Source organism: Mus caroli, unplaced genomic scaffold (genome assembly GCF_978045245.1).
Source record: "Mus caroli unplaced genomic scaffold, Mus_caroli_1 scaffold_6, whole genome shotgun sequence".
Lineage (NCBI taxonomy): Eukaryota > Metazoa > Chordata > Mammalia > Rodentia > Muridae > Mus > Mus caroli.
This window is the reverse complement of record NW_028227261.1, coordinates 90543965-90557895: the sequence shown is the minus strand read 5'-3', so window position 1 is coordinate 90557895 and position 13931 is coordinate 90543965. Positions and strand designations below refer to the sequence as shown.

The following is a 13931-nucleotide window of genomic DNA, read 5'->3' as shown; positions in this document are numbered from 1 at the left end:
GAAGATTTTCAACTCAAAGGACCAGCAAACATCTTCAACAAAATTATAGAAGAAAACTTCCCAAATCTAAAGAAAGAGATGCCCATGAACATACAAGAAGCCTACAGAACTCCAAATAGACTGGACCAGAAAAGAAATACCTCCCGACACATAATAATCAGAACAACAAATGCTCTAAATAAAGACAGAATACTAAAAGCAGTAAGAGAAAAAGGCCAAGTAACATATAAAGGCAAGCCTATCAGAATTACACCAGATTTTTCACCAGAGACTATGAAAGCCAGAAGATCCTGGACAGATGTTATACAGACACTAAAAGAACACAAACTCCAGCCCAGGCTACTATACCCAGCCAAACTCTCAATTAACATAGATGGAGAAACCAAAGTATTCCACGACAAAACCAAATTCACACATTATCTCTCCATGAATCCAGCCCTTCAAAGGATAATAACAGAAAAAAACCAATACAAGGACAGGAACCACGCCCTAGAAACAACAAGAAGGTAATCCCTCAACAAACCTAAAAGAAGACAGCCATAAGAACAGAATGCCAACTTTAACAACAAAAATAACAGGAAACAACAATTACTTTTCCTTAATATCTCTTAATATCAATGGACTCAACTCCCCGATGAAAAGACATAGACTAACAAACTGGCTACACAAACAAGACCCAACATTTTGCTGCTTACAGGAAACTCATCTCAGAGAAAAAGATAGACACTACCTCAGAATGAAAGGCTAGAAAACAATTTTCCAAGCAAATGGTATGAAGAAACAAGATGGAGTAGCCATTCTAATATCTGATAAGATTGACTTCCAACCCAAAGTCATTAAAAAAGACAGGGAGGGACACTTCATACTCATCAAAGGTAAAATCCTCCAAGAGGAACTATCAATCCTGAATATCTATGCTCCAAATTCAAAGGCAGCCACATTCATTAAAGAAACTTTAGTAAATCTCAAAGCACACATTGCACCTCATACAATAATAGTGGGAGACTTCAACACACCACTTTCACCAATGGACAGATCATGGAAACAGAAACTAAACAGGGACACAGTGAAACTAACAGAAATTATGAATCAAATGGATCTGGCAGATATCTACAGAACATTCTATCCTAAAACAAAAGGATATACCTTCTTTTCAGCACCTCATGGTACCTTCTCCAAAATTGACCACATAATTGGTCACAAAACAGGCCTCAACAGATACAAAAATATTGAAATTGTCCCATGCATCCTATCAGATCACCATGGACTAAGGCTGATCTTCAATAACAAAATAAATAATAGAAAGCCAACCTTCACGTGGAAACTGAACAACACTCTTCTCAATGATACCTTGGTCAAGGAAGGAATGAAGAAAGAAATTAAGGACTTTTTAGAGTTCAATGAAAATGAAGCCACAACATACCCATACTTATGGGATGCAATGAAAGCATTTCTAAGAGGAAAACTCATAGCTCTGAGTGCCTCCAAAACTAAACTAGAGAGAGCACACATTAGCAGCTTGACAACATACCTAAAAGCACTAGAACAAAAGGAAGCAAATTCACCCAAGAGGAGTAGAGGGCAGGAAATAATCAAACTCAGGGGCGAAATAAACCAAGTGGAAACAAGAAGAACTATTCAAAGAATCAACCAATCAAGGAGCTGGTTCTTTGAGAAAATCAACAAGATAGATAAACCCTTAGCCAGACTCACTAGAGGGCACAGGGAAAGCATCCTAATTAACAAAATCAGAAATGAAAAAGGAGACATAACAACAGATCCTGAAGACATCCAAAACACCATCAGATCCTTCTACCAAAGGCTATACTCAACAAAACTGGAGAACCTGGATGAAATGGAGAAGTTCCTAGACAGATACCAGGTACCAAAGTTGAATCAAGATCAGGTTAATGATCTAAACAGCCCTATATCCCCCAAAGAAATAGAAGCAGTCATTGATAGTCTCCCGACTAAAAAAAGCCCAGGACCAGACGGGTTTAGTGCAGAGTTCTATCAGACCTTCAAAGAAGATCTAATACCAGTTCTTCACAAACTACTCCAAAAAATAGAAACAGAAAGTACTCTACCCAACTCATTCTATGAAGCCACAATTACTCTGATACCTAAACCACAAAAAGACCCAACAAAGATAGAAAACTTCACACCAATATCCCTTATGAATATTGATGCAAAAATCCTCAATAAAGTTCTTGCTAACCGAATCCAAGAACACATCAAAACAATCATCCATCCTGACCAAGTAGGTTTCATCCCAGGGATGCAGGGATGGTTCAATATACGGAAATCCATCAACGTAATCCAGTATATAAACAAACTCAAAGACAAAAACCACATGGTCATCTCTTTAGATGCGGAAAAAGCATTTGACAAGATCCAACACCCATTCATGATAAAAGTCTTGGAAAGATCAGGAATTCAAGGCCCATACCTAAACATGATAAAAGCAATCTACAGCAAACCAGTAGCCAACATCAAAGTAAATGGTGAGAAGCTTGAAGCAATCCCTCTAAAATCAGGGACTAGACAAGGCTGTCCACTTTCTCCATACCTATTCAACATTGTACTTGAAGTCCTAGCCAGAGCAATTCAACAACAAAAGGAGATCAAAGGATACAAATTGGAAAAGATGAAGTCAAAATATCACTTTTTGCAGATGATATGATAGTATATATAAGTGACCCTAAAAATTCCACCAGAGAACTCCTAAGCCTGATAAACAGCTTCGGTGAAGTAGCTGGATATAAAATTAACTCAAACAAATCAATGGCCTTTCTCTACACAAAGAATAAACAGGCTGAGAAAGAAATTAGGGAAACAACACCCTTCTCAATAGTCACAAATAATATAAAATATCTTGGCGTGACTCTAACTAAGGAAGTGAAAGATCTTTATAATAAAAACTTCAAGTCTCTGAAGAAAGAAATTATAGAAGATCTCAGAAGATGGAAAGATCTCCCATGCTCATGGATTGGCAGGATCAACATTGTAAAAATGGCTATCTTGCCAAAAGCAATCTACAGATTCAATGCAATCCCCATAAAAATTCCAAATCAATTCTTCAACGAATTAGAAAGTGCAATCTGCAAATTCATCTGGAATAACAAAAAACCTAGGATAGCAAAAACTCTTCTCAAGGATAAAAGAACCTCTGGTGGAATCACCATGCCGGACCTAAAGCTCTACTACAGAGCAATTGTGATAAAAACTGCATGGTACTGGTATAGTGACAGACAAATAGACCAATGGAATAGAATTGAAGACCCAGAAATGAACCCACACACCTATGGTCACTTGATCTTCGACAAGGGAGCTAAAAACATCCAGTGGAAGAAAGACAGCATTTTCAACAAATGGTGCTGGCACAACTGGTTGTTAACATGTAGAAGAATGCGAATCGATCCATTCCTATCTCCTTGTACTAAGGTCAAGTCTAAGTGGATCAAGGAACTTCACATAAAACCAGAGACACTGAAACTTATAGAGGAGAAAGTGGGGAAAAGCCTTGAAGATATGGGCACAGGGGAAAAATTCTTGAATAGAACAGTAATGGCTTGTGCTGTAAGATCGAGAATTGACAAGTGGGACCTCATGAAGCTGCAAAGCTTCTGCAAGGCTAAAGACACCATCAATAAGACAAAAAAACCACCAACAGATTGGGAAAGGATCTTCACCTATCCTAAATCAGATAAGGGACTAATATCCAATATATATAAAGAACTCAAGAAGGTGGACTCCAGAAAGTCAAATAACCCCATTAAAAAATGGGGCTCAGAACTGAACAAAGAATTCTCACCTGAGGAATACCGAATGGCAGAGAAGCACCTGAAAAAATGTTCAACATCCTTAATCATCAGGGAAATGCAAATCAAAACAACCCTGAGATTCCACCTCACACCAGTCAGAATGGCTAAGATCAAAAATTCAGGTGACAGCAGATGCTGGCGAGGATGTGGAGAAAGAGGAACACTCCTCCATTGTTGGTGGGATTGCAAGCTTGTACAACCACTCTGGAAATCAGTCTGGCGGTTCCTCAGAAAATTGGACATAGTACTACCGGAGGATCCAGCAATACCTCTCCTGGGCATATATCCAGAAGATGTCCCAACCGGTAAAAAGGACACATGCTCCACTATGTTCATAGCAGCCCTATTTATAATAGCCAGAAGCTGGAAAAAACCCAGATGTCCCTCAACAGAGGAATGGATACAGAAATTATGGTACATTTACACAATGGAGTACTACTCAGCTATTAAAAAGAATGAATTTATGAAATTCCTAGCCAAATGGATGGACCTGGAGGGCATCATCTTGAGTGAAGTAACACAATCACAAAAGAACTCACATAAAATGTATTCACTGATAAGTGGATATTAGCCCAAATCTTAGGATACCCAAGATATAAGATACAATTTACTAAACGCATGAAACTCAAGAAGAATGAAGACCAAAGTGTGGACACTGTGCCCCTTCTTAGAATTGGGAACAAAACACCCAGGGAAGGAGTTACAGAGACAAAGTTCTTAGCTGTGATGAAAGGATGGACCATTTAGAGACTGCCGTATCCAGGGATCCTTCCCATAAGCAGCTTCTAAATGCTAACACCATTGCATACAATAGCAAGATTTTGCTGAAAGGGCCCAAATATAGCTGTCTCTTGTGAGACGATGCCGGGGCCTAGCAAACACAGGAGTGGATGTTCACAGTCAGCTATTGGATGTATCACAGGGCTCCCTATGCAGAAGCTAGAGAAAGTACCCAAGGAGCTAAAGGGATCTGCAACCCTATTGTCGGAACAACATGATGTACTAACCAGAACCCCAGAGCTCTTGTCTCTAGCTGCATATGTATCGAAAGATGGCCTAGTCGGCCATCATTGGAAAGAGAGGCCCATTGGACTTGCAAACTTTATATGCCCCAATATAGGGGAATGCCAGGGCCAAAAGAATGGGAAGGGGTGGTATGGAAGTGGGGGTGCTATGGGGGACTTTTGGGATAGCATTGGAAATGTAACTGAGGAAAATATGTAATAAAAATATTAAAAATTAAAAATAAATAAATAAATACTTTTCTTCTGCCATATCTATCTCAACTTTAAAAAAAAAAAAAGTGCGGGAGGCAGGCCCTCAGCAACATTTCAGAATACCTTGTCTATGAATCTGAGGTGCCTTCATTGGGTTGTTTCAGACTAGAGTGTGAAGGAATATTAACTTTCCTCAAAAAAGGTGGCAAAAAGCTCTCGTTTACTCATTGTGTATATGTGCATTTGTGTATAAGAAAAAATAAGCACAAGACCTCACCTAAGATTTCTGAGAAGTACATAGCTAATGGGTGCATGTTTAAATGCTCACTCTCACTAATTAGCAGGGAAATTGCAACTTATAACTGAAATGGTTGATCACCTCACAGTCTTAAAATGGCTCTTCCCCAAAAATACACTAGAAAAATAGCAAGGCTTATGAGGAAGGGGAATCTTGTACAGTGTTTGTGGGACTATAAATTAATTCAGCCATTATGGAAAATAATATGTATGCACCTCAGACAACTAAACTAGAACTGTATGATCCAGCTATTGCATTAATACATACATATCCAAAAGAAAGTAAACCAGAGGCTGTAGAGGTAGTTCAGTAGTTAAATATTTACATTTAAGCATATGGATCTGATCAGATCCTCAAATCACAGCCAATCCTGGGAGAACCTGACCTAGGAGAGTGGAGACAGGGGATCCCAGAGCAAACTGGCTAGCAAGACTAGTCATAACAGTGAGTCTTTGGTTGTACTGAGAAACCCTGCTTGATGAATTAGATGGAAGAACAATGGAGAATGGCTCCTGACACCAGTCTCAGGCCCCCAGTACAGATGTACACTTGTGCGTAGCACACATCTATAGTCGTGCAAAACAAACCAATTCAAACTCAGGTGCAAGGCATACAAAAAAACTGCAAAAGAAAAAGAAGGGATCAGAAGTAGTTGGTTGAAAGGACACCCTGTTCCACATGTTCTATATAGCATCAATCACATATCTAAGATACAGAAACAACCTGAATATCCATCATCAGGTGAAGAGATTAAAAGAAAAACGCTTATGTGTACTATGGAATATTAGTCAGCCTTTAAAAGTCAGCAGAGAAACCTGTCATATAAAACACATAGAACGAGTCTGGAGGTCATTATTTTATTGAAATATGCTTACCTCAGAAAGACAAACATACCTGATCTCCCTTATATGTGGAATATTATAAAGTTGAATCATTGAATGTAGAGAGAATGATGTTCACTGGAGGAGGATAGATCTAGGTGAATGTGAGAAGTGAAGGTGTTGGTCAAAGGGTACAGTTCCAATTAGATTGCAGAAATAAACTTTAGTGCTCTATTGCCCACACTTGACATTATAACAAACTATACTGCTTTGTATGTTTTCAAGTGGCTCAAACAGTGGATTGTCAATGTTTTCATCATCCAGACACAGAAAATGATAGGTATGAAAGGTGATTGGCTTCTTCATCACCCTTCTTTAATTATTATAAACCTGTATGTAAATGTTATTTTATATTTCAAAAGTATTCAAAATTTAGATCTCTGGGTTAAAAGTTTCAAGAGTTAAAAACACATTATACAGTGAGACCACATCAAACTGGGTCTCTAAATGTCTACAGACTTATCATTCCCTGAATCTAGAACCTTCCTTTTGCATCCACAGGAGAGTTTGCTCTGATAGCAAGGAAGTGAACTCCCCAGGCTCCCTGTAGGAACTCCCTCTTTCTGGCCCCAGCTGCCCTTGCAGGGTTTGGAGCTGGGTTTGGGAATGCTCATGTGACACTTTGGAGCAAGCTTTGCAGCAGCCTGTAGATTTATTTATTTTCTCTGAAGTGATGAGAAGTTTCAGACGTTTGGTCAAGCTTTGGCCTTGATTCTACTTAAAAATGGAAGTTTTGTAAATGAAGCTTCCTGTGTATGTATTCAATTTATATCTCATAAAGCAGTTATTATCCATTAAATAAAATCCATCTGATTGTTGGAAACCTATTAAAGGGTTAATTGTTGTGTAATGAGATATGTCTCTATTACATAGTACTCATGGCTTTAATCAATATGTTTTTAATAACCCACAGTGAGTTACTACTTGAGGCATATACAATAGCTATTCTGTTTAGGGTAATATTAACTAATAGAGTTATCACATGCTAAATTCAAACTGACATTTTTGAAACATGCAATTAAGGTTAGCAGCTATGCAGACCACAAGCTAAAGGAAGTTCATCCATAAGTATTTAAAAAATTGCTGTAAAGGAATGGTACTATATCCTTTGTGCATCTTGCTCCCATAAGCAGGGAGTTTATAGCACTGCAAGTTGATTTAGTACGAGGCATATGAGCTTTGATGTCTGGTCACATGCACGTTCTGCCACCACTCTCACTTAGTTTCATTGCTCCCAGTAGATGAGACTTTAGGCAAGAGGTCTGACTTTTCTGATTCTATGAGTCCTCCTCCATAAGAAGGTGCTAACTTGCCCACATTGTCTCTGTTATGTGGGGAAGCCAACAAATGACATCTATGATATACTAAGCACACATATTCTACACTCAAGGAATGGTAGCTTCTACCATGTGTGAGGTTTTCCAGAACTGTTTGGTTCCTTGAAAATCCCCTTCCCTTGAAAAACCTTGGGTGTTTTCCACACCATCCATCAATGCCAGCATCTCACCCCTGGCCATGTTCATGTCCTCCTGCTGTTCTCACATCTGTGGTGTAGGAGACTACAAGGAGTTCCCTTAAGAAAACATATTCAGATTCCCCCACAGCCTGTGTCCTCACACAGGGGCAACTGAATAAATAATTCGAGGCCACCCCTAGTCTTGCAAATGTGTTGACTGGCTGGTTTTAGTATCGGAACAATTGACTATCATATACTGGAAAGCCTAGTGAACAAGGAACTATGGGACCATGGTCTAAAGTCCTTGCAGATGTATAATTCTTTCTCCCTCTTTAGCTTCAGTTTTCTGATCTGTAAGTCAAAAATTCTGCCTTTCTCAGGCAAAATTTCTCCTCCATGTCTCTTAACACGTATAATAATGAGAAACTTTTTTTCTACAAAAGTGAGACATACTAGTACCAGTCTAGTTGTAAAGGAGAGAAGCTAACTCCTTTTTATTTAGGATGGCTTCTTGAAGTACAATTCAGAAAGACTTTCTTTGTTGGTTTTTTTTTTTCGAATTTTAAACTATTCTCTTTAAAATCAATACTAGAAACATCACTTTCACATTACAAAGTTTGGCTGCCAATTTGTATATGAATGTATGGCAGTGCAAAATTTTTTTTTAATTTTTAATATTTTTATTACATATTTTCCTCAATTACATTTTCAATGCTATCCCAAAAGTCCCCCATAGCGCCCCCCACTTCCCTACCCACCCATTCCCATTCTTTTGGCCCTGGCATTCCCCTATATTGGGGCATATAAAGTTTGCAAGTCCAATGGGCCTCTCTTTCCATTGATGGCCGACTAGGTCATCTTTCGATACATATGCAGCTAGAGACAAGAGCTCCAGGGTACTGGTTAGTACATCATGTTGTTCCAACAATAGGGTTGCAGATCCCTTTAGCTCCTTGGGTACTTTCTCTAGCTTCTCCATTGGGAGCCCTGTGATACATCCAATAGCTGACTGTGAACATCCACTCCTGTGTTTGCTAGGCCCCGGCATCGTCTCACAAGAGACAGCTATATTTGGGTCCTTTCAGCAAAATCTTGCTAGTGTATGCAATGGTGTCAGCGTTTAGAAGCTGATTATGGGATGGACTTTCTTTGTTAATGAGAATGTTGCTTATCCACACTCACCAAGATAGCATCCACTCTAACACAGTAGCCACATTCACCAAAATAGTGACCATGAAGTACTTGGAATTATAACTGATGTAACCAAGGTTCAGAATTTTAAAATATATTTTATATTAATTATTTTAAATTTAAATAGCCACTTGTGGCTGATAGGCTTCTCATTCAATAGCATATATCTAAACTTTTTAGCTTCAACTTAGATAAACTGTGTAAGAAAGATGAACTCTCCCAATATTAGCATTCTCCAGGTATATGAGTGTGTGTGTGTGTGTATGTGTGTGTGTGTGTGTGTGTGTGTGTCTGTGTGTCTGTGTGTGTGTGTGTGCATGTGAGTGTGTAGGTGTCCATGAAAATCAAATAAATACCAGAATGAGTCACAGACACAAGCATCCCCTGGATGTACAGGATACCAGCATCTCCTGGATGTATAGGATGCCAGAATCCCCTAAATGTATAGCATGCCAGCATTCCATGGATGTACAGGACACCACCCATCACATTTGCTGCCAGCTGCATGGTGATTCACTTATTGCAGTACTTCTTGACAACCAGACTCTTGTTATGAGATCAGTGAAGTTCAAGGTATGCCTAAGGGAAATGGAGAATGTCAGTAGCTGTGTAGGTCAGCCCAGTTCTTGAATCTATCCATGGGCATTCATGATGTCACCGTTTTATTATCAGTCCTGTGACTCAGAGCTGCTGTGCATAAAAGCTGACATTGTAAGCTTCTGTCCTAATTAAGATCCTGAAAATTTTCCCCAACTCTCTCTCTCTTCCATCTTCTCTACTTTCCTCATACCCTTTACTGTAAGTATATTGGCATGAATCAGATAGTCCTCTTCTACAATCAATTCACAAATTACTGATGATTTTTTTGTTGTTGTTACTGAAGCCTACCTGAATAGCACCAAGATAACAGTATAGATTAAACTTGAATAAGACAATTCTACATAATTTTATAGTAAATGTGTTTTCTATAAAATTTCATAATCATAGATATTGTAGAATAACTGCCCACTATTCAATTTAGATTAACCATGGAATGTTTAATGTTTTATTCTTCCACCAAGGGTTAATGTGCTTGCCTGATGTCTGCTTTCACATTTCATCCACTGGGTTGAGAGGGCACACACTCTGATGTTTAAAGGTTTAGCTTAATTTAGCCATGACTATTATGTGTCTGTCTGAGTAATATTTGTTCTACCAATTCATTTACTCCTCCATCAATTAAAGCTGCACATAATAGAAAACACTTGAGTTTTGTGCTGAACCCTAAGAGAGAAGGAAAGAAAGAAAGAAAGAAAGAAAGAAAGAAAGAAAGAGAGAGAGAGAGAAGAGAGAGAGAGAAAGAGAGAAAGAAAGAAAGAAAGAAAGAAAGAAAGAAAGAAAGAAAGAAAGAAAGAAAGAAAGAAAGAAAGAAAGAAAGAAAGAAGAAAGAAAGAAAGAAAGAAAAGTCTAGGTTATGGATCTTGTTCTCAGGTGCCTCATGATTTATGAAAGGAGCACATTTACATATAAACATATTAATACACAAAAATATAATTAAAGTGAACCTAGCAGGATGAGAAACACCAGCCTGGCAAAAGCAGTGAACATGGGGTAATGTGACCCAATGTGGTAAAGAGACACAAGGCTAGTATAATGAGGAGAGTTAGGGTCCTTGGAGGTTGGAAACATTCTAAAAGTTTAAGCAGGAACATGGCTTATTGATAATAGGGCTTTTAATGATTCCCTGACCTCTGCCTGAGAATGCCACCACACCTTAATGCTCACATATATACTTCCATAGACTATAACCCTAAAATCACAGAGTTCCTTGTTAGGGGAAATCCTACAATTTGAAATCTGAATGTGTCATTCTCTCCTCTTAGGTCACCAAATCCCACAGATTCCTCTAGGAATGATTGAAGAGCAATCACTGAGGCTGTTGTATTTTGAGAAACACTTGGATGGTTGAGACCTTACTTAATATCATCTAGAAATTCCATTGCCAAAAGTCTCAGCAGATGCCACTCAGATCTGCAGATGTCTTGGTCCATGAGAATACAGAATATTCATTTCTCTGTCTTATCCACAACTGCCTCCTACAGATTTCAAATTTGGAGAACACAGTAGGAACTCAGACACAGTTGTAGCCAGGGAGAGATTGAATCCAGATATACCAGACATTTGGGGAAGCCACCATAATATTCCATTTTTGGGACTGGTCCCATTGAGAGATTGGCTCACCCCCTGGAAAGCTGTTAAAATGAGTTAGATGGCATAGTAAAGAAACTGCTTTTGACTATTAAATTGCAAGTGAGTCACTCATCCCCAGGATGTCAGGGCTGGAAGATTTCTTAGGCATCATCTCATCCAGCCCACTCATTTTCTGGTGAAGGAACCACACCTTCTTCATGTTTGGTCACTGTGAATGCCGACTGAGGCCTTGAACATAGTGGGTACCTGGAAAATATTTTTAAAGGAGTCATTCCTGAGGACAAAATGAGGCAAAGTATGCTCTTGTGACCACACAAAAGATTCCCAGTGAAGCTTTTTATTCCAGGCGCAATTAAAATTACTGTGGGGGGGGAGGGGGGAGGTTGGGGTAGGGGAGTGGCCAGTTGCTTCTGGACTACATGAATCAAAGGAGTGTATGCAGCATCAGGACAGCAGGCGGTAAAAAACAAAAACAAAACCAAACAAACAAAATTCTTGGCCAATAGAAGAGATTTCTCTTAGACTCATTTTCCTAGTCATGCCATGTGCATGGAGACAAAACAATAAAGACCAACTGTGTCCTCTGTCCCCATTGCTTTTGTCCTGGTCCTGTCATTTGCTCACTCAATTGTCCTAAGTCGGTGTATTTCCACTCTTTCCTTGGCCTCCTAGAGAATTGGGATCAGCATGTGACCTTTGCCTAGAAGGGAGAATCCTGGTGCAATATGCTTTCAATGCCTCCTCCCCCATGCCCTGTGGACCGTCAGGACACTGGAGTCCTCGGGAAGCAGAAGGTAAGTCAGATGCATACTGACATGTGTGGTACACAGAAAACAACTTTAATGGATATGGACTGTTACTCTTTCTAATAATCTTTAACACTATTATTCAAGCACTCATTAATTTAACAACTATATTTTAGCACATGCACTATTTTATGTATGCTATTCTCCTGTTACATCTGATGAAATGGTCACCAAAATATTAAATAAGAGTCAAAATTACATGCTATATGGAAGTGTTCATAGAACGTAGAGACTCCAGCTTCCTGTGGGTAAGCCAGGTCACACTGGAGTTAATACATGTATTGGGGAGGGGACTAAAAAGCATCAATCATCTTTGATTCTTCTTCAGTTATGACAAAGGCCACATGGGTCATTCTTGTATGTGTCACAACTCTTTAATTTTTCCATGTACTCTTTTCATTGCTTGCCACTATTCTAATCTTCAACCACTATCAGATCTTGTCATGTACAGATGACAGTCTCAGAAGTCCAATGACTGAATTTCCTCATAGCATCATCATTTCATATAGAAAACAACTCCTGTGTCCTACAAAAACAGAGGCAACAACTTCTGCCAAATCCTGACTGTTGCACTTTGTCATTTAGCCCTGAAGCCAGGCTGGCATAGAAATGTGACTTCCTTTACATGTAACACTTTCCTTTTCCTGCCTTGAGACATTTGCACATTGACCCTGCCCCAACATAGTCTCACAAAGGTCCAGATGGGTCAGATAGTGTTAGCCATAGTCATAGGGTAAGACAACATGACATCAGGTTATCAGAGCAAGTAGAACCCATCCCCTTGCAGAGAAATAGTGAGAACTCTTTCTCTACCCTTTATATTTTTAGAAAGAGGGTTAAAAAGGAAAAGCCAAAGATAGACTAAAGCAAAGGAAAAGGATCAGAGAGGAAAGTGAAGTTGAAAAAATGATGGCCGTGTGCTTTATTTTCTAAACTAGCTTAAAATAAAAATGAGATTTGGATGTGGGAACTCTAAATAATCTCTCTAATAGAAAGTAAGAGGGATGTCTGGGAGAAGCCATTCATTCAGTCTCATAAACTCCCAGGCTGTCAGACTTGGAATGGACACCTGAGGTCATTATGCTCCCGTCCTCCACAAAGGAAACTCCTCAATGAACTTCTTCTCTGTGGCATGCCCCACTCCTTTAGAAAGCTATTTCTGAATCTAGAGACACAATTGCCCAAATAGAACCCACTATGCTTCTCTGACAGCTGAGAACACTTTGCATGCTGCCATAGAGTATACTTGTCTCCCTCTCTAAGTGCCATGAGGAGTATGTGTGGGCACAGTCTTAGGTACCTAGGCAAGAGTATGCCGGCTATTCACCAGAAGAGAGAAAAGCAGGTGGGCAGTTACCAAGCTGATCAAAGTAGAAGGCTGAAGACATAGTAGAAAGGAAGCTTCATCCAGTACCACAGAATTGGGCATCTCACTAAATGTCAAAAAACACTTTTGAGCACTAAAATGATTTTAATACTTAAAGAGGGGACATTTCCAAGGTTGTGGTCCAGTGTGTCCTCAAAGTCAAAATTATTCTTAATGTTATTATGGCATCATTCACAGTTTCTTTTCCATTCTCTCCTGAAAACACAATGGGGCTTTCCACGGCTACAGAGCATGAAATGTTGTTAGCCCTCTTACAGTTAAGTGGAATGCACACTATGCAAACTGTAGCTTTAGAGTGTTCCCATTTGTAGACATACTACTGTCTATCTATGAGTAAATATAATTCACTCAAACAAAAAGCTCCTAGTAAAGCTGTGTGGATTTACATGGATTCAGAGTATGAGCAGCATGATGAGAGAGACAGGTACTGAACAGGTGAGGCAGATAGTACCCACATAAGGCCAGGTGGATTACCACTGGAAGCAAGGAGAAGATGCCATGTGCTTAGGTCAGAGAAGATCATCCCATCATAAACTGTAGGTTGAAACTTTATATATGGTGGCCTAAAATTTTTAAAAAGTAACAGATTTGGGAATTTGCAACCCACAAAATGCAGAAACATATAATGAATCTGAATCACCTTAGGCAACACCATCCCATGATTAGTTGGGCAACCTCACT

At 39.2% G+C, this 13931-nt stretch overlaps 1 protein-coding gene across 2 annotated transcripts in view; it reads left to right on the top strand.

The window, feature by feature from the left end:
- Positions 1-13931, top strand: part of Pappa (pappalysin 1) — a 242584-nt gene that overhangs the window by 68350 nt on the left and 160303 nt on the right. For both annotated transcript variants that reach the window (XM_021160402.2, XM_085839245.1), the window contains one exon: positions 11730-11851. In XM_021160402.2, the coding sequence (XP_021016061.1) occupies positions 11730-11851 (122 nt within the window). The remainder of the gene's footprint in view (positions 1-11729; positions 11852-13931) is intronic.